This window comes from Fringilla coelebs (assembly GCF_963513975.1).
Source record: "Fringilla coelebs genome assembly, chromosome: 3".
Classification (NCBI taxonomy): domain Eukaryota; kingdom Metazoa; phylum Chordata; class Aves; order Passeriformes; family Fringillidae; genus Fringilla; species Fringilla coelebs.
Genome location: NC_140030.1, coordinates 114,148,895 through 114,174,890, shown reverse-complemented (window position 1 = coordinate 114,174,890; position 25,996 = coordinate 114,148,895). Strand labels below are relative to the sequence as shown.

The 25,996-nt window shown below is 46.4% G+C and overlaps 1 protein-coding gene across 1 annotated transcript in view; it reads left to right on the top strand.

Annotated features, from left to right (window-relative positions):
* Window positions 1-7,833: 7,833 nt before the first annotated feature.
* JAG1 (jagged canonical Notch ligand 1) overlaps window positions 7,834-25,996 on the top strand; it is a 36,232-nt gene continuing 18,069 nt past the window's right edge. The window contains exons 1-4 of the mRNA XM_084201500.1: window positions 7,834-8,403; window positions 9,229-9,534; window positions 20,241-20,292; window positions 25,738-25,992. Coding sequence (XP_084057626.1) covers window positions 8,332-8,403; window positions 9,229-9,534; window positions 20,241-20,292; window positions 25,738-25,992 — 685 coding nt within the window. The 5' untranslated portion in view covers window positions 7,834-8,331. The remainder of the gene's footprint in view (window positions 8,404-9,228; window positions 9,535-20,240; window positions 20,293-25,737; window positions 25,993-25,996) is intronic.

The window sequence follows — 25,996 nt, the reverse complement described above, 5'->3', positions numbered from 1 at the left end:
GCGCAGACCCCCACCTTTAAAATGAGAATAATTAGCTTAAAGTTTTTCTGCACAGAGATCCTGAGTAAAGGGGAAATACAGAAGCTAAGCAAGAACCCAAGACAGGAGAGCAAGCTCCTTCCAAGTAAAATCAGCTCCTCTACCTCCAAAGCAAGGCATTTGCTGCATACGCACCCATTCACGAAACTCTGTGCTTCAGGTGCTTAAAAAAAAGGAAAAAAACCAAATTCCCCTTACAGCAAAGAGTACCCCCAGAAAACCCCAAATTTCCACTGCTGCTCAGTAGGGCCACATCAAAGAATCCAGCTGCTCCCAGCTTTTATCCCACCTAGGATGAAATTCTAATGTGTTGTGCAGGAGGTCAAATAGATTATCATAATAGCCCCTCTGGCCTTAAAAACTATGAAATTGGAGAGTGAATCACAAGACATCAGTCACCATTGAAGGCAGGATGGTAGGCGGCAGCGCTCAGGGACAGGGTGTGATATGGCAGAGTAAATCCAATGTTCTTAGGCCCTGTGAAGCTGGGAAACTGACATTTTGCCTTCTTTGTTGCCCCTTTGGGACACGGTGAGAGATGCAGGTTATTATAATAATAAACCCACTCCCCTGTCAATGCAGCCTAAGAACTCTTATGGGAGCGAGTGCGTGAAGGATTGAGAAACACTAGTTATTTTCAAACTGGATTAAGTCTTTCAAAAGCTAATAGGTTTCCAATGAGCTGTGGTGTTGCTGCTGCAGCTGCTCTAATTTGAGAATAAAAGAATGCAGGCTTTGTGCCTAGGGACCTGTTATTGATCCGAGCAAGAAGGATGGGAAGGAAGGGGGTAGAGGAGGGTTATCCTCCTTTCAGCTGGGGCAGGGGCGTTCCTTTCAAAGTCACATTATCTGCTAGTAACAACAAAACCTAACCCCATGACATGCTGCTCTATACAGGATTGCACTTGTTGAGAACTGAAAGCATCAGAGAAAAAAAACCTCCACTGGCAACCTCGGGCAGCAAACTGCATTGAGGGCCCACGAGACTCAACAGATGGGTCTCGAGACTCCCTCATTAGGAAACGTGCCTGTCCCTTTGCATCTGCTGCCCCGCTCCATGCCACAAACTCATTAGCATTGCAGGCTCACAGATTCCTTAGCACGTGCTTCAAATAAATATTGGAGAGAAAGGAGGAGACAGAAGCCACTGCTCACTGCTTGGAGCAGCGAGATGAGGGGTCACCCACTAGGCTGGGAAATCTTTACACACACACACACACACACACACACACACACACACACACACACACACACACACGCTGCCCTGCAGCCCCACAGCGGGGAGGACAATAAAAGGCAGCCAACCACAAATGGGCAGTTAAAGGAACAGGTGTGGAATTGCTTCTATTCAAGTTGTGGCAGATCCTCATTCGTTCCTCTCTGCCATAGTAAATAAAAATCATCATTATATATAGGAAAAATCCCCTCAATTCAGGGCAACACACAGCTTGTGGACCTACAAGAGTCTGTGGCCCCTTTCAGACAGAAAGCTGGAGCACACTTCAGAGAAGTTAATTGGTTTTAAGGGTCCAATTCTACAGCCAGGCTCTTTTTCTTTCAGGTCTTCACCAAGCTCTCCTGCTGCCACAGTGCCACAAATAAGGGATGTCCTTCACCCCACCTGGAGTGGTCCAGCCTCAGGGCTGAGATCAGGAGCAACTGAAGAGGAAAATCATCTCCCCTGTGCTTGAAGACCTTGTGAGACAAAACAGCTGTCAGGGAGGCAGGAATGAAAAACCTTCCAGGTATTGTGGCAGGAGCAAAGACAAGCCTTTAACCAGAGAGGCAGGGTGACCGGGAGCTGTACTTGCTCAGAGCTCAGACTCCCAAAAGTCCCTTTCTTTGGAACCTCTCCCTGACAGCCCTAGACTGTTCTTATTCCAGTCCTTCTCATTTGCTCTATTTTCCACTATCCTGCTGGAAGCTGCAGGCATTTTGACCACAGCTAACTCCAGAGTGGGACTGGAAGAGTCTCAAGTGATGAACTGTATTGATACAAATCTTGTCCAAAATGCAGAATCTTTAACACCAAAACTCCCAAATCAGTGCAGACTCTGATTCTTCCAAATGCTGCTGGCTCTAACACCCAGTCCTGTCAGATCTCCCGCTGCATGATCAGTGACAGAAAAGTCCTCAATGCACATCTGCAGGTAGTTGCACAGCTGGGACATGCAGAATGGTCAGGAGGCTTTTTTCATTCTTGTGTAAAGGATGAACACAGAGAAAGACATTCTTTCTGCCCTTTAGGGCCTTGTCTTTATCTGTACTACCAAGGACACCAGCCACCCGCTGCGGCCTGTGCTTTATCTAAAAACATTTAGCTGATGCAAAAAGGTTCCTTCCACCAGGGAGTCAGCAGTGCCAAGGGACCAGGTAAAAACAGGCAACTGTGCACATCCCTAGTCCCTGAAGAAAGGGTTTCCCCTGTAAATCAACTCTGTGGCCCAACCCACTGGCCACTCCAGCAAGTTATTTAAACACATCCCTTACCTAAAGTTTTTTGTTTCTTGATTTAGACACATCTCTATTTTGGGCTGAAATTGGATTTTAGAAATCTTAATGTCTTTAAAAGTTTCTTCAGGCCAAATGAAGCAACTCCCTTTATACCCCCCCCACAGGAATAAGTAAAGTCAAGGCCCAGAATATTAGATCAGCCAGGGAATGATCGCAGGCAAAGGCAAGAAGTCATTTACTGTACACTCAAATTTAAATCTGCTAATCACAGCTCTCTTCTCTTTAGACATTTCGTTAGCTAAATGACACCCTTGTGTACTTCAGTCCTGCACCTGCAGGCTAATTTGTGATTGAGAACATACTGAACACATACTTTCACATGCAATTAACAATGCAAACAATCTGCATGAGAAGAGAAATTCAGGCATTTTGATGCTGTCATGACAAGAAAATGAAACTTGGTCTGACCACTTTCTCAACAAAATTGGCTCAAAGAAGCACCTTTGCAGAAAGCTGTGAGGAAAACACTACTTGAAACTTGGAGCTCTTTAAAAGCATCCCATTGTTCACTGGAGATGGGGCTCAGCCCAGGCTTCAGTGCAGCTTCTTTGACAAGAATAGCCGAGGTTGCTGCTTATCAAATGAAAGTGTGATCTTGTCTGTGACAGAAGTGCCAGCACTGCTCAGTGTCACAGTCTTTGCACCTACTGGGAGCTACTCCACCTTGATAAGCTGTACCCCTACCCAGATCTAAAACCGTAGTCTTAGCTCTTCCCTGCTTTTAGAAAGCGGGGATTTGAGATCACATTACTGCTGCACAGGAATCCCACCCCTGGGGAGGATAAGTGAAGGACAAAGCAGCTGGGCCCACAGGTTAATGTGGAGGCATCTGATCCTTGAAGGGTTAACAGAGAAGCAACCAGACAGCAGGTTTTATGTGCATATAAATAAAGGAAACTGAAGGAAAAGCAGCACTATTCTCTGGAATGGAGTAAGGTCTCAATTTGAAGCTGTGACAGAAAGCAATAATGTTATGGATTCACCTAATTACAGCTGGATAAAACATAAATGCTCTACAACAGATGTATTTTTTGGTACTACAGCTTTAACTCTTTCAGGGACTTTACTGGTTCTCACTGCAGTAATTTCTGAGTACCCCAGAATCTTTTTTTTTTTTAATTGTTCTCAAAGTATCCTCTGAAAGATTTAGTGCCTCACTTTCATTCTGGGGAATGAAACATTTCTAACATACAGAAAAACTAAGGTGGGAATTTCACAGTGACAAAATGCAGATGCACAATTAACTCAGCGCAGCTTGTAAATTTTAGTTGTCTGAAGCAACATGCTCCAGGGAAAGGGGAAGGTAAGGGCTTGTGGCAGCAAACTGGATTTGGGGCTCTGGTTACTAGAACATCTTCTTCTCCAAAAGCTTTTGTCACATTGGGAAAGCTTGTCTGAAGATACGGCTTCAAGAAATTGCCTGACTGGGAAGAACCGATGCTTTCATGGAAGTGGGAATGCACTCTTCAGCGTTGGGTAAACTGTGCTCTTTCTCTAACCTCTGCCACTTGCTCAACTTTCTCATCAGTAGTAGTTTTCTCCCCTGCTCCATTTGTGAAATAGTCTAACACCGGGTGTGGCTTCCCCACAAAACGCTTCCTAATTAGTTTCTAAGCATTAAATGATTATGGAAGCGCAATTCCCATTCCACTCAGGTGATGAAAAGCTTTACAGGAGTTCAGTCTCACTTTGTAATTAGAGAAATTAGCTTTCTAAGTTTAGATCACTCAACTGTGCAAATGGGTTCATCTGCTGGAATGTGTTGCTCCGAAACGCGTGTCAGCCGAGCAGCACGGTGCAGTCCCTATCTCTGCTCCGCGACACTCGCCCAAGTGGGCAGGTCACTTCCAGAACAGCCAGAGGAAAATGAAGTGTTGTGGGTGTATTATAGGAAAGGCCTTATCTAAAAGCTCACTCATCCATGATTGACTGTGGCGATATGTCCTTCTCCTTGCAACAGGGAGGCTTAACTCCTAGATAAAGGATTAGCCGAGTGGATGAAATTTCACTCTTCCACTCAGCTTGTCATGACTTACATCTAAAACTGCAGCAAATTTATTATATTGGCTAATTTTGAGGAGCAAAACTACTTTTATAAAAATCTGGAGGAACAAAGGGCTCCTCTAGCCTCTTTGTTTGCTGTGAAAAGAGGTCATTAAGCTTTATGAATTCTTTATGACCACAGATTCCACATGTCAACAGATTCTTTTCTGGTAGTCCTTCAACTGGTTTATTGAAGGCTGATGCAGTGTCAGTCCCCTATGATTATGCAACTGTCTTGATCTGCATTACAGCAGTAAACAAAAGTTTAGTTACCGACTCGAAAATGAGATGCATCAGGTCCCTGAACGAAGAACTTTTCCAGGGACGCCATTCCAAGCTTACCTTCAGGTATCACAAATCTAAGGAAATCCTGTGGGATTGTTCACAGCCACAGCTCAATGAGTCACTGAGCTTTAAAAGGAAATTACAACTTTCCTCACACAAAGAATTGACTTCACGACACCTGACCCTCGTAAGCCAGACACTCCCTCTAAAGGCTGTGATCCTGGTCCCACCAAAGCCCTGGGCAATCTCCCAGTGGCCTCAATGAACAGCTCTATATTAGGGAGCTGATTCAGGCCCAAAGCCTGAATTGAAGCGCTGCCTGTAACGCCGGGCTTTGGCACACTCCGTGTCTGTAACGGCTTCTAATGTGGATGTGATCTAATTATGTCGGAATAGGAAGATTAGCAGGAAGTAACTTTACGCAATGTAAAAAGCCCAGTGCCAGACGCTGAAAAGTTCTTCAGCAGCCACAGAGGAAGACACGTCGGCTCCACACCTCGTGAGACGTGCAGCGAGAGCCTTGCAGCAGGGATTTTATGTGCACCGGTCTCAGGCTGCTCCAAGCAACTGCAGCTCAGGGCCCTGTGCACACGCAGCAGTTTGCGCATTGCTGTGGCCGTAGTGAAGGGAGCATCTTGAAAAGATGCTCAGGCTGCAGGCAACTGTGCATTGGCTCAAGGGGGCCACTGGGTCTCTGGGCTCTTGACAGCCCAGAGGGAAAAAAAAACAAGAGATGGGACTCCAAGGGGGAAATCCTAGACTAAATAAGTTTAGGGGGATTTTACTGCTGATTTCCATGAGGTCAATGTTTCTTTCAGAGCTGCAAGGGAGAGGGTTTGCAATGTGCTTCTGCACATGATTCATGCTCTGCCTTGCTTTACCTATCACTAATACTCTCAAGACACCGGGAGACAATTCATTAATGCTTGCAAAGCATTTTAAGTTGTTGGACAAGTAATTCTGTTTGAGGGCAGCTACACTGCTGAGTCACAAGCACTGTGGGAAAGAGAACTCTGGATTTCCTAAGCACTGGAGTCAAACAGGTGGAGTAACCTTTTACAGAAAGGCCAACTCCAGACCTGCCCTAAAGGTACAGAGCATACCAGCAGCAGCAGGATATTTAAAGGCCCAGAGGAGCAGATGTGTGGCACTTGGGAATGAATAACTTTTAACCAGGCTGTGGAAGCTAACCAACACCCACTGGGAAAAAAGAAGAGAGGCACTGGTATCACCAAACTGCAGCCATGTTGCAGATTAAACACCATGATGGTTTACCAGCCTTTGAAAAGTTAATGAATCCGGTGAGGTACGACCAACACTGCTGGAACCTGGGGGCTGAGTGAGGCTGGAAGGAGAATTCAGCAACTGCGCACCTCACAGGTGTGCCAAAATCACCAGAGTGTGATCTAAGCCATGAGCTCACCAATGGGAACAGGATCTGCAGGAGTCAGGTGGAAGTCTGAGCACAGTTCTAAGGTGAGGGGCACAAATACTACCAGCTTTCCAGCCTGGGGCACCCCATAACAGGACAGACCTCACCACAGCCAAGAACAGGCACTTTGCTTTTGCCATAGGAAATGAAAACAAAGGATATAAAATTAGGTCAGAAATCTTGTTTCCCTCTGTACCACTGACTCTGGTGTATAAAATAGACATTCACTCATCTACTGTGTAAGATCAGGGTGGAATAGATCGGGACATAAGAATAGCTGTTCTGGGTCAGACCAAACGTCATGTAGGCCAAGTTCCTGTCGCCAGCACCTCAGGAAGAAAGGGACAGTGATGCAGAGAGTTCCCAGCACAGTCACCCAACTTCTAGACTCGCAGTCCAGGGACTTCCCAAACAAGAGACAAAGTTAGAGGTGGGGTTTTTTTGGGTTTTCTTTTTTTGTTCGATGCCCTTTGATGTGCGGCTCTTCCTCTGGGAACCAGTCTGAACTCTTTTTGCTACTGTGCAAACTTTTGGGCCTCTCAGCAACCTGCGTCAGGGAGTCCCTTAAGTAAATCACCTGGTTGTGTGGCTCTGGACCTTGCTCCTCAAAGGATGTGTGGCAAAACAACCTCAGCACCCACCTGAAAACTGGGATGAGCCTCTGCAGCGCGGGCACAGGGTCCCTCATGGTCTCGGCCCTCTGCCAGCACTGTGCTACCGGCACCGATCAGCTGAGGGATCTTTCCTGCCACTTGGAGCGCGGGAGGCCAGCGGCGCCGCGACCTCGTGTTGAAGCGGGCACGAGTCGCACGGTGGCGACTGCCACCTCCGCTTCCCACACGACAGCGGCCGGCCGGGGCTACCTGAGAGTCGCGGGCCGGCCGCGCCTCCCGTCCCCTCAGGGCGGCCGGCCCGCTCCGGCAGCGCCCCCCGGCCCGCCCCGCCTCAGCTACCGAGGGCCGGGAAGGGCGGGCGGCCGCCGCCGGCCAGTGCCAGGGGAAAGGTTTCACACCGCAAAAAGTGTTCCCGAAAATGCTTCGTGCTTTGTTCTTCCTTCCACCAGCGCCGAGGAGGCGAGGAGGAACGGGCTGCGGCTCCCGGGCGGGCAGGACCCGCGCGTCCCCTCAGCGAGCGGCGGGGCGGGAAAAGCCCTCAGCCGCGAGCGCCGCTGAGGGAGCGCCGGGGCCGCCTCAGCGCGGCTCCTCCTGCTCCAGGTCGCGCTGGAAGCACCTGCGGAGCGGCACTTCCCGAGGCACGGACCCTCGGGGCAGCCGAGGCGCTCCGCCTCCCTCAGGCGGGGGAGCCGCGAGCCGCAGCTCCCGCTGCCGCCTCCTCCCGCCGGTACCTGCCTACCCCTGCCCGTGCCATTCCCCTCCTCCGCTCCCTCCTCCTGCTGTCCCCCTCATGCATATGGATGGGCGCATGCGCCTGCCGCCCTAGGCTAGATGAAGCGGAGCGGCGGGGGCGCTCCCAGACGGGCGGGCGGCTGCGGGGCGGTGCGTGTGCTGCATGTGCGTGCGTGTGTGTGTGAATGAGTGAGTGAGTGTGCGTGCGTGCGCGTGTGTGTGTGTGTGTATGTGTGTCTCGGGGGGGCGAGGGGCTCCGCCGCAAGAAATAAAAGGACTGGGATAATAATCGCCGTAATAAAACAAAAAGAAAAAAAAAAAGGAGAGAGAGAGAAAAGAAAAGGGAAAGAAAAGAGGGGAGGCGAGAGAATAAGGCGGATAAAAGGAGGCCGGGCTGCTTTGCATTGAAGAGCGGGGCGCTATTGAAAGCGCTTGAAAAGCGGCGTTGTCCGGCGCGGGTGCGCCGCGGTATATTAGAGCGGGGCGGCGGCGGTGGCAGCAGCAGCAGCGACGCCTCCTCCTCCTTCTCCACCAGCTCCTCCGCCTCCTCCTCCTTCTCCTCCTCCTCCTCCCTCCTGGCCCTCCCCGTCCCGTCCCGTCCCGACCCGGAGCGAGCGGCGGCGGCGGCCCTGCAGGCGGGCGGGCGGGCAGCGCGGCGGCGGCGGCGGCGGCATGCGTGCGCCCCGGCGGGCAGCCGCGGCGGCGTGCTCCATCCTCACCCTGCTCCTGGCGCTGCGGGCCCAGGTACGTACCGGGCACGGCTTCCGCGCTCCTCCGCCGAGCTTCGGGAGATGGGTCCGCGAGATCCCGCACGGGCGCTTCTGCACGGCTCCTCCGGCCGGAGCGGAGCTGCTGCCCTGACTTCTCTCTGGAGATGGCAAACGCGGGAGTGCTCCGTGCAGCGAGACTTGAAATTCCTGGGAAAGAGAAACGCGATTACTGCAAACGCTTTTATTTTCCCCCCGAAAATCACTTTTTTTTCCCTTTTATTTTTTTTAATACTTTTTTTCTTTTTAAATCAACTTAATAGCAGCACAGCTGGGGTGATTAATGAGCGGGGTCTGAGTCTCAGCTGGGCAGCTCCAGCCGTCTCCGACTTAGCTGCACCCCGGAGGAGGCAGAGGGGTGGTTGGGTGCCTTTCCAGGCAGTGCATTATGAGCTACATCCTTTTGCTGGGTTTGCTCCTCGCGTATTGCACTCTTGGTTTAGTTTAGTTTTATTTCCTAACCATTTGGAAGCCTTCCTCGCGCTGTTTTTTTCGGAGCTGGCACTTAAGGTTGTTTTTTGTCATTAATGGCGTTATTTAGTTGGGTGATTCATGAGCCCTTCTCATGGATGTCTGATAGGGGAAAGCTTGGAGTGGTTAGCTTTGGTTTTTTTTTAACATTATGCATGTGCTTCTTGAAAGCACACTAAAAATTACTTTTTATTGTCTTCAGAGTTGTTGTAGATTTTGTTTGGGGGAAAAAGGTTAGGTAACTATCTCTTGTTTCTTTTTTTTTTTTTTTTTTTTTTTTTCGTTTGTTCTGTTTGTTTTTTTTCCTTCGGCTCTTTCTTGGGATTAACAGGTGACTTTAGCGTCGGGACAGTTCGAGTTGGAGATCTTATCCATGCAAAATGTGAATGGTGAACTGCAAAATGGAAATTGCTGCGATGGCACCCGAAACCCAGGAGATAAAAAATGCACCAGAGACGAGTGTGACACCTATTTTAAAGTTTGCCTGAAGGAGTATCAATCGCGGGTCACTGCTGGCGGTCCTTGCAGCTTCGGATCCAAATCCACTCCTGTCATCGGAGGAAATACCTTCAATTTAAAGTACAGCCGGAATAATGAAAAGAACCGGATCGTTATCCCCTTCAGCTTCGCCTGGCCGGTGAGTTTCTTGAGCGGCTCTGGCTCTGTTGGATGGTGCTTGAGATGTCCTTAGTGAGCTGAGCTCTAACTTCTTGTGCCAAGGGAAGAGGGATCAGGATTTGGGAGGGAGCGGGCATCTTGGCAAGAGCATCGGGAATCTGCAGCACAGAAATGAGTAAAATGTGGTGGTGTTTTTGTTTTTGTTCCCTGGGGCTCACAATGCACAGCCTGTTAAATTTGAAAGTCAGATGTGCAGTGAGGGGGATCTAAATGGGTCAGGGAAGCAAACCCAGTATCTCTGCACTTTACAGCATGAATAAGTCTCTTGAGACTTAGAAGGTCAGAAGTTCAATTTTTTTCTTTTTTTTTCTTAACCAGTGTAGTCTTGGGCTTAAGCCAAAAGAGCAGTGGGTTAGGGGCTGTAGAGGGATCCCGTGTGAAAAGTGTGTGTCATAGCTGGCCTCCTTCCCCGGAGTGTGTTTGGGAAGGCTTCCTGCTTCTCCCAAGGGGAAATCTCACTGCACTGCTCGCTGTGGATGGGAGCTGCTGTTGCTGTTCTGGGTGAAGTAGTTGCCAGCTTCCCGGAGAAGCTGGCTGTGTTTGGAGGTGCTTGTGGACTCCAGAAGCTGAACACTGAGAAAAGCCTGGCTTCAGCTTTTGGTGCACTTCACCCACTCCTCCCCACAGCACACCTTTTCCTGGCTACCTGCCTCTGGCGGTCCAGAGATTCTGGCTTCCCCCTAGTTGTGTGCAAAACTCGGTGGCTCAAGGAGGTGGGGCTTTTTCCCAGGCACTTTTCCAGCCTTGTCCACTCTAGTAAATACTGGTCAGCCCCTTAGAGCAGAGAGATGGAGGATGGGTGACCCCTTCCTTCATCAGTGATGCTGCTTTGTTGTTGGCTGGAAAAAGCACTCAGACATTGCTGCTGCATGTTTCTTCTGGGGTGCTTAGGATGGTTGAGGCTTTGATGGCCAGCTCTGCAGAGCAGCCCTCAGCTCCGTGCAGAGAAAGTGAGGAGCATCTTTCCGAAACAGCCGTCACGCAGGCCAGACCCAGAGAAGCAGGCTCAGGGCCCCAGGATGTGTGGACACGGACGAGTGCCGTGGCCTCGGGTGGCAGGAGGTGCACAGTTTTTGTGCCTGGCAGTGCTGTGTGCACTGGGGGGCTCCTGGCTGGCTCTTGAGGTGCCTCTCTGGGGTGCTGGGGTACGAACGCTGAACGCTCCCAAATTTCTGCTCCTAAAACTTTTATTTTGAGGTCACCTAGGAAACAAAACTGTTTCCCCCCTGCCACGCACACCCCCTTCTGCAAAGGTGCTGAGCAGACAATTTCCGACCAACTGCCTTGGGGTATGTTGATGCTCAGCAGTTTTGTAAATCCAGTCATCCTAACCTAGATGCCTAAGGTCATTTTTGGGAGGGGAGGAGGGCGCTGAATGTGCATGCAGGGAGGGGAGAATCTCATTTCCTATCCTCTGCCACTCTCGCTACTGGCGAGGTGGAAGCATGCCTGCACCCTCCAAAGCTTGGCCCTTCATGGTCAGATAAAGACTGGTTGCTGGGAGGGCCTGGACTTCTTCTGGGGCTAGGAAAGCCCGCCCCAAAAGCATTCCTTCTGCAGTTGTGGTGTAGACACCCACTTTGTGGTCCTGCCGCCAAGTGCTGCAGGCTGCCGTGTGTTCAAGTGTCCTGTGCTGCCTCCTACCTGCCTCGGCTGTCAGCCGGGACTTGTGGAATATCGAGGGCCCAAGAGGCACAAGGCAGAAATTAAGTCTCCGTTTTTAAGGAGATAGTATTACAGAGTACAATAGCAGAGTTAACAAAAGTATTCTCTGTTGGAAGTACAAGTCTGTCCTTTATTTCTTTCCCTTTTCTTTCTCTTTTTTTCCCCCTAACATGAAATGAGATAAAACTGTTATCAAATATGCCATCAAAGGGATAAAGGGCTTTGTAAAAATCTGAAGTATTTGAAGCTCTGCCAATGGCTGTAGTGCTTGTGTTGCAGATTTTGATTTCTGTCAGAGAAGTCAGGTATATCAAGAATTTTTTTTAAACTAGCTCCCAGTAATCTGTCTGTCTTGCATCTATAGGTAAGCATATAAAAATGGTGTGAAAACTAAACATGTTCCTTCTAGCAGCCTCTGTCTTCATAGGGTTTGGAAGGGAAATCTCTGTGTAGAGGGTGGGTTTGGGGGGTGGGGACCCTGGGAGAAGTCTTTTAAGCTTGCCTGCATCTTAGTAAAAGAAATGCTTCTATTGTCCTGCTGAATCTCATTCAGCACTGGAATCCTGGAGCAGCAGCAGCAAAACTCCAGTGCAACCTTTGAAATGGGTAAAACTCAACAACTTGAGACCCTTGGTTCATAAGCCTGGAATTTTGGAATAAGCTCTTGCATTTTCCCAGGCAGAAATGCACTTTTTGAGATGCTGATGATAGTCCGTGTGCAATTATCAAGCCTGCTTCCCAGCTTTAGCTTCCACAGGACACAGCTTTTATGCTAGCCATTGTGACTTCCAAATGGCATTTGAACAAAAGAATATCTAATGTGGCAAAGCTCTTATTTGTACTAAAATTGTGTACACAAATCATTTCAGGCATTTTCAAAGCTCTACGGATAAAGTAGTAAACTTAATTTAGTCAGCTCTAATCTGATGCTGAAATTTCAGAACTTAAAAAACTCTTTAGGTGGCTGAATACTGTTGACTTCAGTAAGAGCTTGAGATTAGCATTGCATTTACTCATGTGGCTGATCATGAGAGGTATCTTTTGAATACATTCAGCTGAAAATTACAGTAGAGGTTGTAAGAGCTAGACCAAAATGTTAATCATATTGCACTTGAAAATTCATGCCCTTCTCTGGATTGTGTTCTGCTCTGAGGGAGGTTTCCCTTGGATGTTCCAGCTTGAGTCAGTAGTAACATTCAGAAGTCTTGTTGCCTTGACTACTTAAAAAAAAGTTAAAAAGAAGAAGCCTCTTCCCATGTCAAGCTGCCCCCTTATGCCATTTGTGAAAAATAGTTGCATTGCATTAGAGGCCTTTATTCATCATGCAGGAGAGGAAGGGGAGAGAATGGGGCGCTTTAAAAGTATTGTTAGAGGGAGCTTGCAGTTGTAATGTAGATTCGAAGTGTCAGAGTCTTATTAATAACTTATGGGGTTTGCTCTTGTCAGTTTTGATACGTTCCCCTGTGAGTAATGGGTGTGGAGACGGTGGGCCGTAAATTAATTTAAGTGATGGGAGGTTTGAGTAAGTTGCTAGGAAACAGGGCAGCAGCCCAGCAAAAAGGAACTGGAGTGGATCAGAAAGCTGCCCCTGTAGTAGCTGGTAATTCTTCAGTGCATTGAAACAATAGTGATGATGACTAAAAAAAGTAAAATGCACCAAGGCTTGCTTCTTACATTCATTTTGGGACTTCACTGACTTTCTTGACAGGCAAGCTTGGCTTTATGAAGCCGTATAAAAAAGTACGGAACAAAAGCATTTCCATATTCCACTTGTCAAAGTGCTCTGTCTGAACAAGTTTGGTTCCAAGGCAGACACATGCTCTTCTCTCACATGAATCAAACCTCTGGCCTTTCTTAAAGAGCCCCAAGTGTGATGGGTGCTGCACCTTGAGGGAGCTGAGCATCAATTAACTAAGCAAAACTTAACACTACACTTTGCTTTTATGTAAAGAAAGATCTTTTGGGGGTTTGGCGAGACTGAGTAAGAAGGTCAAACTTGGCAACTCCTTTGGTATGCATAGCTCCAATTTCAAACTGCTTGTTTATCCCAAAATTATGCTCCTTGTAATTATTTAATATTGGGGCCAATTGCACCAACACACCAGGAAGCTACTGAGGTGGAAAAAACCCTCTAGCATCTCAGTGAGTTTTGCATAAAATACAATTTAAAAGAGTTTTGAACATCTTATTTCAACTTTAAAATAAAAATAGTCAACTTAAAAAAATAAAATAGCCCCTTTTTTATGACAAATCTTAGTGGTCTTGATTCCTGAAGATGTAAAATATGTTTTCTGGGTAGGCATTGTTTTCTGTGGCTACAGAGACATAGTAAAAGACCTTTAGTGTTTTTTAAGCTTTGTGAATTTACTCCCTCTCTCTTGACACGAGGCATCCAAAATACTAATCTGCAGCTGATATTAAAAATAACAGCCTTTTGAATCTGAGAAAAAATATCAGTACACTCATCTGCTTTTTATCTTTTAAGTCCAGTATGTCACAGTCATAGGACTAAAATTTGGCTTTTGATTTTGTTTCTTCTCTCCGTCCAGTTAACTTCTTGAAAACTTATAGAAGCAAATGCTAGATTATTGTTCAAGCTTTTCTTGAGAAATGCATGGTAAGTCATCTTGGAGCATGGGCAGATCAGAAGAAATTTTTATAATAGCAAGATGCATATTAATCAAATCCATACTCTGTCATTTATTGTTGATTAATAATATAAGAATAAATCTTAGCACTCAAAGTGTAATGTTTTGCCGAGGATTACTATTCAAAACAGAGCTGGGAGTATTAAGTGACATCTGAAGCATAATTAGCATCACAAGGCTGTTTCTTTCCCAGGACTGGGAGAGAAGTGATGCAGCCATTCAGAGGTTTTGGACTTCTTACATATTTAAAGATTTTTTTTTTAATGTTCCAGCCAGTTCAGAGCTTCATCTTCATGGTAAAACCATTTGACTATATTAACATAATATGTCTAAAAATAAATCCTCATCTTGCCTGCTCCTAGAATTTTTGTTCTTGTTATAATAAAGGACTGCTCCAGTTTAACTTCAGTGGCAGCTGGATTAAGCTTGACACTGAAGCTTATTCCTAAACTTTCTCAGGCTGCACACATCCAGCACTGTCAGCTTGTTTATGCAGCTGGAAGTCAGCATGGCTGAAAATGAATTGCATAAAATCGATGCTTTATACTTCAAGTTGCAGTTCCCTCAAGGAAACACCGCTTCCCAGTGGGCTGGAGGCTGGAGTAGGAGTCAGCTGGTTCTAAAGCTGGTGAACTTGGCTCTGAGCTGTTTATTCCAGCTTCACTCCTAACGCAGTTGTGATGCCCTGCGAAGCAAAAGCCTTAAGCTACAGTTCTTAAAAGTACTTCTCTGTAGATAAGGAGAGGTATCTCTATAGATAACACAAATTATAGGATTGGTTTTGAAAACTGAAACTAAGCTTGCCTTTGAATTTCTCTAGATGCACAGAAGTTTTATATGTTAATTGACTCTGTTCTAATAATTTAACTCGTAACCCCTGTGTCTTAACACGAGGAAAGATGTCAAAACTAGAAGCTGTTGCATTTGTTTCTTGTTAGTCTGTGGAGCTCATGGTTCTGTGGTCACTATTCTGCAGCGTAAATTACACTCATTATTCTTGTAGTGTTCAGAAGAAACTGCAAAAAGTGGATAGAAGTGGTTAAAGTGGTTTGTAAATAGTCAAACATCCAGAGTCCTTTACCAGCTCAACCCAGTTCTTAGGCACTTAGGTAAATAAGTAGAAAGGCTTCTTGTTCAGGCTTGCTCCATGTGAACCTGACTGTTTTGCTTGGCTGGCTACTAGGTATTCTGTCTATTAACCTTGCCACCCTTTTGTAACTGGTGCATTTAATTATCAGTGGGATGCTTTAAACAGGTAGGGGGACTGATAAGGGCAGGTAATCTGCTTGTTGGGGAAGGTTGAAAGCAACCATTGACATTTTGGCCTATCTGCTGCTCTTTGACAAGTGGGGCTCCGTGAGAAAATAACTCCGTAACTAGATAAGGTGCTGATTAAAATGCTGCTGTTGTATGAAGCACCCTGGTAGCTGAGATCACTTGAAATCATTAGCTTAAAAAGAGAGGGGGAAAAAAGGGGGGGAAAAAAAGCTACAATACTTTTTACCTTTTTTTTTTTTTTTTGAAGAAGGGGTGGAGGGAAGACCCCAAGTCTGCCCCCTGAGCCCAGTACATTGTCCGGTTAATGCATGCTAGTTTTATGATTGGAGTACATTGTAGTCCGGCCACCCAGACAGAGGCATTGACTGCTAATATTAACCAAGAACAATAGTGTGGCCATACTGACTGCAGTGAGGATTACAGAACATAATGGGGGCTATCCAAAAATAATGCTAATACAGGACAAGCAACAGGAAGCAGCAGTAGACTCAGCATTGCTCGGCTCCCAGACAAACCATGGACTTACTTCACACAATGGCAACTTCAGCACATTATGTATTCACAGGATACTCATTATTCCAGCAGGCTTGCCAGATCAGAGATCAGCCTGGTTTACTGGATGCTTAAGCGTATGCATAGTTTGGATAGCGGTACTTTTGTGTCCTCCATCATTTGGCAGGAGGGTGGTCGTCCTGGTGCGCGAAGGTCTTGACTTGGGCTGCTGCCTTCCCTTGCCAAGGCAGGATGGGGGACACGTCTCTCCTGGGGCTGCTGATATGGTTCAGTTCACTTCCATGTCTCCTTTCTGTGGCACTGCAGGGTTTACTGGCACTTAGAGCAGCAAAGGAGCTGCTTAGGATGAAGCCTAAAGGAGCAGCGTGCTGTGTTTTGGTGTGGGCATATTCTGATGAGGCTCTTGGCTGGGCTGCCTGCTCAGGTTCAGCTGAGCTCTTGGCCATAGGCTTTGAGGCATGAGAGAGGTTGCCACGGCTTGGGCTTTGTTTATATTCACCCGGTTGAGGGAGTAACAGCTTTGTAGGGTGTTGCCTTGTCCTTATGTAGGCTGTCCCAAAGAGGAGCTTCCTGATGATGTTCCATTTCACAAAAGGTGAAGGGGGTTAGGTGGCTTTCCTCCTTTTCTGGAGTATGTTCGTATATCCTCTGGGTGAGGAGCCAGTTGCCTTTAACTCCTTTGAAGGATGTTCAGCTGTCAAAGTTGACCGACCGTGGCACAGTGCGGCGATGCATCTGCGCAGTGTCACCGTGGAGTGACAGGGTACCCCAGAGACAGTCCTGGTGCTGGTCAGAGGAAGTGGGTTTGTGGCTAGCTTTAACCCTGCTCAGAGACGCCCTCCTGCCTGGCCCCTGGGCACGCTGAAACGTGCCTCAGTTTCCCTCGTGCAGGTGTCACAGCTGGATGCCTGTGGCCTGCTGTGCCGGTGTCCTCGGCGTCCGCCCTGGGTGCAGATGGAGTGTGTGTGAGCTCTGTTCTCAAGCTGGCGCTCACAGCTGTGCAGAGCATGAGAAGGCGGCTGGGCTTAACCTGCTCTCCTTGTTTGGCAAAGGAGGAGCAGTCGCAGCGCTCTGAATGCAAAACTTCCCACTGCATTTGTCTAGTCATGGTTTCACATGCTCAGCAAAGCTCTTGCACGCTCTAACCACAGGGCTAGGAGGGAAAGGAGTTAGACGAGTTGCAAGCCCTTTGAAAACCTTTGAAAACGAAGGCAGCGCTTCATTGAGGAGCCAGATGATTTAATCTTGCTCTGGCCCACTGACTCGCAGAGCGCCTTTAGAAGCCAGAGTACAAAAGCACCTCCTTTGGGTGGATGTCTGGGTGAAGGGAGGGAAGAGGGTAATCAAGCAGAGAGCTTTAAACACCTGTTTACCTGCAGCTGCCAGGATTCATTTAAATAACCAGAAAGGAGGTTGCATTACCCTTTGAGATCCTTAAAAGGGACAATTTCTGATGGGTTTCGGGTCTGTGCAGTCTCTTACTATCAGTGGATCAAGATGCAGTGTCCTGTCATTGAGGAGAACAGCTCTTGCACACTGATGCTTACTTTGTTCCTTGGAGTGTGAACTTGACCATTTTCATCCTCTCCTAGCTCTACTCATAGAAGTTCTGCTTAAATTTGGCCATGCTGCCTTTCAGCCTCTGGACTGATCTGCAAAGGACTTGCTGTTCCTTTCAAGCTGCCTTTCCTCTCAAGCCAGAATCCCTGCCTTCTGGTCAAGCTCAGGTTTACAGTGGCTAATTGGGTGTGACTCTGGAGAGTTCACTGCTGCCTTGTTGCCTAGGACATGGCTTTGATGGAATAAGGTGCATGATGTGGAATTCTTGTGTCTGGATATATATTTATTCAAAGACGGGCAGAGGTCATCTATGGGCATGGGAAAACTTAAACCTCCTCACTATAAGCAGTCATTCCTGAGATATCTGAATCCTTGATCTATAGAGTGGGGATGATATGCACTTCTAAAAAATCTCAACAGTGCAGCTTTGCACAGAGCTCCTTTCCGGGGAGAGGGGGCTGAGGGAATTAGCTAGAGGTATGTGATAGTTAGATTGTTGAAGGGGGTTTGCTACTGGTGTGAGGCTCTGGGTGTCTGTGTGGCTTTTGTTTAGAAGTGTACCATTCTGAACACGAAGTTTTGGGTTTTTTTGGTCTTTTCCCTATGCTGAGAGAGAGCCAAGGGATCAAATGCCATTCTTTGTATAACCCCTTTTCAGGACAGGGACTCTTCATTTAATACATTCAGACAAAATGAGAGGGGGCAGTTAGAAACAAGGGAATTGCCAGGGTTGGTCTGTTCCTCCTTCATTTTGTTTCCATCCAGGTCAGCTGAAGCCTTCTCCTCTGTTTTAACCAAACTCCTGTGTGGTAGTGGAAAGTGGTCACACAAGTATCTAGCAACAGTAGCACTCACAGTTAGGATTCAGCCTTTCCTTTCCTTAAGGGCTAGGTGTGTTGGTAAACAGTCCTGAGAACCAGCAGGGAACTGTTGCTATGAGTTTAGACAAAATATCTTCCAAAACAATTATGCAAGGCCGAAAGGAAAACATCCTTAACTTTATTGGAAGTAGTGCTCGTTGTCATAATTCATTCTCTATATCATAATATTTTTTGTCAAGCTTGCAGTAACATGTTGAGCTTGTGCTGCTTAATGTTGGTAATTAAACCACTGAGGAAGCACCCAAGATAGTGCAATCTGCATCTGTAATATGGCTCGGGAGTTCTATTCTGGTTTTGTTTGTTTGTTTTGGTTCTTTCTTTTTTTTTTCACTGCTGACTTGTGCAAGGACTTCTTAAATCTGCTTTAAACAGTGTTAGATGATCGAGTTGCATTTTGGTTTATTTGATTTTCAGAGTTTTTTTCAGGTTGTCAGACTTGGTTTAGAACAGAAATAAGTAACATCTAACTTTTCATGAAATATTAACCAAAAATGGTTCAGGCCAATGGAGCCTCGGCGTAGAAGTTTGGGTGCATGTCTTGGCTTGCCCAGCTTTGCTTACTTTGGAAGCATTTTCCCACAGTTATCAGTGAACGGAATGGAATCCTGGTCTGCTTTGAATATGAAACATATTTAGGCTGTGCAGCAAGCCGGTGTCCATCATAAACTGGGTTTTCATTCAGAGCCTCATGCTGTGTCCAGTCGTGAGAAAGCAGTCTGCTCCAACACTTGTTCTCTTTTTTTCTTTTTTTTTTTTTTCCTCCTTTTTTGTTTCCCCTCCTCTTCAGAAGTGAGAGTTCTACCTTACCCCCAGGCACCTTGTAGCAGCTCACTCTCAGAACTGTATTTTGGTCTCTGTTACAGAGAGGCACTGCAGACCACAAATGAGCAGCCTGTGACTGAACATGGACACGGTTAAGGAGAAATAAGCCTTGTAATGCCCAGTTGCTATGGCAAAGCATCAAAACTCTTCACAGAATTTTTATTTGTAGTGTTATTGTTCTGCTCTCCAGAAAGATGTTACATTTATTGCCTTATCTGTAGTTATTATATTTTTTACTTTTCAAGTCATATTTTTTGCTTATTTTTTTATTTTTCCTCAGCTTCCCCCCCCTTCCCCCGCCTTTCTGGATAGGAGGTGTTTTGTTTTGGTTTTTAATCATTGTGTAAGTTTGGCTGGCTAAATGGCAACTTTGAAAGATACAGCCTGGATAATAATATCTCGGGGTAGAGCTGGAGGAGGAGATGTTTTAATGGGTCTTGTTCTCAAGTTAGGATTGAAGATAAAGGTGGCTTAGATGTAATAGCTGGCATCTTTCCAGCCCATGGAGTCACTTCAGTCAGTTTATGCTTATGATTATTATTGCTGGAGCGCTACAGAGCTCATTGGCAGCTTGGAGCATCTGTAAAAGGGACACGGGTGGAGAGCGGGTTTCCCTTTCCCTGCTCTTCCAAGGAGGCTTTCTTAGCCTTTGTTTTACAGTGCTTCTCTCTCACCCCACCCCCTTCCATATCCATCAGTCCGTCCCTCCGTTATCTGATACTTGTGGGAGCTGCGATGGCCCTCGTGCGGACAAAGCTTTCAAAGGGGGTGCTGAAAAGCAAAGCCCCTGGAGATTGCGCTGTCAAGGCAGGGCACAGTAATCTTAGCAACACTCCTTGCTTTCAGGATGGCTGGGGGAAGGGACATCGAGACTATTTTCTGTAACTAAAATTCTTTTGAAGCAGTTTTTGAGAGTGGGGGTTTGGTTTGGGGCTTTTTGATGCTGCTGTGCTATCCCGGTGCTTTCTGTCTTCCATGTGCAGTTGTCCCACATGCTTTATTTCGGCTGGAGTGCAGTGTCAAAGGCTGCACTTCCTGGTTAAGTACATAAGATGCTTTAATGATGACAAAGATGAGCTATCCAAGGTGAAAGGTCTTCTAAGTCAGACTGGATTAGGTAGCTTACAGGGTTTCAAGAAGATCGTGTTTGTCTCAAGCATAATCTTTTACTTATTTCTGTGTTCAAGGATCTCTTTGGGGTAGAGACCAGAATTTATAATTAAAATTGTTGGCAGGTTTTTTTTTCTTTCCCTTAGTCATGTGTGGCTTTGAAACTAACTTTTATTTCTCTTTTGCAGAGATCCTACACATTGCTTGTTGAGGCGTGGGATTACAATGATAACTCCACAAGTAAGTATTCCTTCCTCTGGCTTATTTCGTTCTGACACCTCTGTGTCCCAGGCACTGAAAGACCTCTGGGAGCCTCACCAGCTTGCTGTGAGTTAGAGCACAAGGAGAGGGGAAAGCTCTCCCCCAGACAGCTTGGAGCAGTGCCTCCAGGCTCTGCAGCAGCCTGTCTCACTCATGTTGCCTGCAGAGGATGAGTAGCTTGCTCACCTAGGCACCAATACTGTGATGCCTAAAAATAGATGCTGTTAATTCCTTCTTTCTCCTCTGGGAGAGTAAAAGCCAAGGGATTTCTTTGTTTGGTTTCGTTGTTTCATTTTTTTGGTCTTGTTTTGTTCTTTTAAATTAGGACCAATATTCAGAAGCCTAAGTCTTGTTCACTTGAGACCTCTCCATAAACTCTCTAAGCACTTCTCAAAACTGAATGTACTGCTTTAAAAAAAGAAAACAACTTAAAATCTGTGTAAGACTTGATATCCATATCCATCTGATGACTGCAGATGAGAACGAGGAGTTACTACAAGCTCTTCCTTGGGAATTGGATGTCTGGGGGTTTGTATGCAGGGGCTGAAAAAATATTTACCAGACACCACCTGGCTAGGCTGGCTGGAAATCAAGGGTGGGGATCTTTCTCCTGGAATGTGACTGGTTGGTTTCAGAACCATTCTGCTCAGCTTTTCCTGTGGCTAGAGGAAGCTGCACAGGGTCTCTTGGCACATGAGCTGTTCTGCTTTTTGCCTGCTGTTACTGAAGGAGGTGGGCAAAATCAGCTCTGTTTCAGCCTAGGGCTTTTCACACTGTGTGTGTGTGGTAAAAGCCACAGGAGAGAGTGTGAATCTCAACTCAAAGCTTTTGTTGACACAACAGGCCTTTTCCTTCAGCAAGGAGGCAGCAGCACTCTGGTCCATCTTACAGAAGTCCTACAGCAGCTTCTTGCAGTCCACTTTGGAGTGCCAAGGTGGCAGCCATGCAGGAATGAAATGGGCTTCATGCCTCGTGAGAGGAAGGCCTTGGAGAAGCGTGCACAGTGCTGTGCTTTTATGTTTCAGTTGGTGAGGAGAGCATAGCTTGGGAACTGCTCTGTGCAGATCTGCTCCTTACATTTTTTTAAATGTACATGGGGTGTCCTATTAATTCTTCATTCCAGAAAAGCAGTTGTTGCTTGAGACAAATCACGTGGCCTGTTAGAAGTAGCCACAACCAATCTCATTCAGCACTGCTGCAGTACCTGTGATTTCAGACTCTAGCCCAGCACAGTCATGGAGCAGTGGCTGGGGGATTTCTTGGATACAGAGTGTTACATGGAGAAGAAAGTAGATGCTGCAGCAGTAGTGAAACATTAAAAATGAAAGATGCCTGAATTAAAAATGAAAGTCTAGTTTATAGTAGGATCTGGGAGTTGTTTCAGACTGGGTTTCTGCCACTTTTACTATTATTAGAGCTCATCTTTTTTCATGAAACAACTTCATTTCCAAAGCTACACAATGAACCCTTTCTTTGCTTTCATGTTCTGGAAGTACAATTGTCTTCAGACAAAATTGCCTCATTTCTCAGCAGTGCATTTGACCAAGTGCAGACATGCTCTTGCATATGTTCCTGATCTGCATTCCTGCTCCAGCTTTGCTGTCACTTACCCGTCCGTAGGTCACTCCAGTCACTGCACTGCACAAAGCTTCTCCTTTGTGCTGCACGGCTCGACTTAGTCAGCTTTCCCAGAGCTGCAGAGTAAGCCTTGTAGAACTAGTTAAGAAAACTATTAGAACAAAACAATTGTCATCATACAATGAGAAGAGTGGGCTTTTTTGATGTCCAGGATTTTCTTTTGCCCTAATTGCCACTGAATCGTAAAGACCCCGTGAGAGCTCTCAACAATAAAAGTAGGTTTAGTAGGCCTTGTGTGACTTTTCAATAGCTCTGAAAGCATCCTCTGATCAATGCAGTTGTTAGAAGATCCTCGAGTGGATGCTTCCTTCCCCCCTCTACATTCCACTCCTCCCACGTTCGCTTTACCACATACTCTCTCTTGTCTCACTTCCAAGAGTGGCTTGCAGTTAAATTCTGGCCCTGTTGAAGTTGTTGAGAATCGTGCTTTGTTGGAGCCAAGATTCAACTCAAATGGTTTTCTTACTCTGGTTCTTGTCTGGTTGCCATCTTGCTACTGTTGCTTCATACATAAAGCTAATGGGCTGACATTGCATCTCAAACTATGTCAAAGAGCTATTGTAAATTACTGGTATCAGTTGCATGTGAATTCCAGGCGGGCATAAGAGACTTCACAATGTAAATCAAGCCATGGCTGGAAGTTGTCTGAAACAAAGACTTTCAAAAATAACTGCGCTGTCCTTGGCCACCCAAACTGCTCAGAGAAGTCTGGGCTCTTTCTGTTGCTGTTTTTACTTCCTGATGCTGCATAGTTATAATTTCCAGACGTTGGAGCACTGAAAGGCAAAGGTGGGCAGTCAAAATAGCTCATTTCCTTGTGTCTAAAACCTTTGATACAGTTGCCCACTGAATAAAAAGAGGGATTTATAGCTTTGAAGTGTAGCCACAAGAAGTGAATAAAACCAACAGAGTCTCTGACAGTGAAGTGTGGAGCGGAAGCCCGAGATGTACAGAAAGCCTCTCTCTTCCACTTCATCAATTTCTAATGGGTTAATGCTTCCTCTAACCTTTCTATCAAAGCATGGGGTTCTGAGTCAGATGAAGGCAGTAGAGTTCAGAAGATCCCTTTGTCTCAGGCCTGGCTGACTGCTGCTTTTTATTTACTTAACCATTCTGCTGTGTTGGGATTGCTTTCTATAAAAGTGAAACGGTGGCTGGTGTGGGCTAAGAATGGCAGGGTTGTTGCAATGCCTCCCCTGGAGTCTGGGTCAGCACCCTTGTGTAAGTGCACTCTGACAGGTGGGAATAGGCAAGGGTGGAGGAGCTCTTGTACAAGAAGGAACATGCCAGTGCTTCATTGTGAAAACTGTGGGTGATGGCTAATGGAAAGGGAGCTTAAACCTGTGAGACTGTGTTTGAATTCAGCTGGATGGGGGTAGCTTTAAAATGTGTATCCAGTGGGAGAAATTTTATCTGTGATCCAGAGGGAAACTGCAGCTGGGTTTCATCTGAGCACCTGCAAAAAAGAAAAAATGAAGTCCAGTGGGCTTAAAAGGGTGTTTCCATTTGAGTTCAGGCTGTGGTTAAGGTCTCCAAAGAGCTGATGGCTGGAGTGAGAGGTCATAGACGTACAGCAAGGACAAGCTTCCTGATGAGCTGGCAGATAGGAGAAGAATGGAAGAGCAGAGGCAGAAGCAAAGATCACTTTTTCAAGGCAACTCCCTTTGTGGTGCCAAGGACTGAAATAGTTGTCAGTGGTATGTTCCCAAGGGGGAAGAGGAAAAGACTGGAAAAGCAAGAATGAGTGTGGGGGTGGAGGTGGTGGGGGCTGGTTTGCAAAATTAAATTGAGTGTCGTTCTCCTTTTCTTCTGCCACTCACAGGAGAGGATAAAGTTGTCCTACTCACAAGGAGCAGGATGTCTTTATGCACACTCGGTGTTTGGGGAAGTGCCTTTGCTTTCCAGCTGTGCTGTGGACGGAGTGTAATCTTGGCAAGTGCAGCAGAGCCATCTCCAGCACGCATGAGTGGAACTGTAATTGCCAGACTAGCCCCATTCAAGGCAAGCAGATATGCATCTGCTTAAGTACCTCTTAGAATTAGTCAATAATCTTGCTGATGAGATCTAAGAGCCTTACACCTGCACAGCACAGAGCGTGATATTGCTCTGGATGTACCAGTATGGAAAGGTCCTTAGGCATCCACATTACCTGTGAATGGCATTTAAATTAATAAAGGCCTGCCTGCATTTGAAAGTCTGACACATAGTTGTGGAGTTGGGGGCTTAGTGCCAATGAATAATAAAAACTGATGTAAATGGAAAAATATCATAGAACCAGAAATACCAGAAGGTGAATAAGAAGTTGTTGCCCTTAATTTCACACTGTAAACACATAATGAATGCTGTAGTATCGAATCACAAAGACCCCCAAAAATGGGCAGATGCTCACGTCTGAGTCTTGACACTCTTTTGTGGCTATGCAGCAAGAGCTTTGACTTCGTCCAAACTGCAGACAGGCAGGCAGGACCTAGTGGTGGATCCATAATGGGTATCTGAGGCTTGAGAAGCCTGCCAGGAAGTTCTTTTTTTGTGAAAGCTGCAAGTCAAAGGTCCTTAGCAATATATTTGAAAGTATCTTAGATTAAAAACTGCCCATGTGTCATCTTATGGCTTTAGTAGAGACTTAATTAGTCTTCAGCTCTGCCTTATGTAAAATCTCAGATGGTTCTTTTGTAGTTATTGGAAGAACAAGCAGCACTTCAGTACATTTTAATTCTTAACACTCAGAGGTGCCAGTACTTCGCACGCTGCTAACACATCACTGGCAAACTGCCTTCCTACCTCAAATTCTCCTGTCGCTGGATTATGCTCCCATGTACTCACTGGTTTTTTTTGAGCTCAGTCTGTGAGGATATTTTGGCTGTTTTACGATAAACTTTCACTCAGCAGTCAAGTGCTGGGTAGCAGCAGGTCGTAAGGCAGTGTCAGATGGTATAAGTCACAAGACCTGGACTACAAAGTGAAATACCACAGATATATACAATGTTCCAAGCAAATGTGAAACATTATTATTTCAAGCCATAATTCAGACAGTTGTATGGCTCTGAAAGCCAGAAGACTTTTGCCAGAACTAAATGTCAAGTGCAAACCTAAACTTTGAAATGCTCTGTAGAGAGGAAGGGGATCTATAGCACGTATATGCAGTAGTTTGAGAGTCTTCTGCTTTGAGCTGTGGTCATCTTGACTTTGTACTCTCAGATGTTGTCTGAAGACAGGGTTTTTGTGTTATTTCTCAACCAAAATCTGGTGAGATTGCCCATGTCATCTGAATGCTGGAGTTAGTAGTTTTCAATCCAGCGTCCGCACATAAGGAAAAGGCTGCAAACCTTTTGCAGTGCCTGTGTTCAGCCTGTAGATATGGCTTCATTAGGCTATTGTAGTATGTTGTTTTTGTAAATGCTCCAGTTGAAAACAAAACTAGTGCCATTAATGGAGGAGCAGGGCAAAACACATTTTGTACCAGTCTGTTGGAGATGAATTTTCTTTAGTCATGAACTGTGTGAGTTCTTAGTGGATGCCCTTACACTGCAAAAGGAGTAAGCGATTGGCAGTAACTGAACAGTGCCTTTTGATTTTGAGCTTGGTTCAGTTTGATAATGCTCCATGTGTGGTTCAGTGAATGGTTTGTAGCTCCAGGGCAGCCTTATCTGAGTGCCTGAAACAGAAAGTTAATAAAACCAGCTGGCTGCCTCAGAGCGTCTTGCCTGTGAAGCCGGAGAGCTGTGCTGTGGGGGTCAGTGAGGAGACCTGCAGGGAGGTTTCACCTGCCGTCTCTCGTGCCTGCAGACCCCGACCGCATTATCGAGAAGGCCTCCCACTCGGGCATGATCAACCCCAGCCGGCAGTGGCAGACGCTCAAGCACAACGCGGGGGTCGCGCACTTCGAGTACCAGATCCGCGTCACCTGCGCCGAGCACTACTACGGCTTCGGCTGCAACAAGTTCTGCCGGCCCAGAGACGACTTCTTCACCCACCACACCTGTGACCAGAACGGCAACAAGACCTGCCTGGAAGGCTGGACGGGACCGGAGTGCAACAAAGGTTT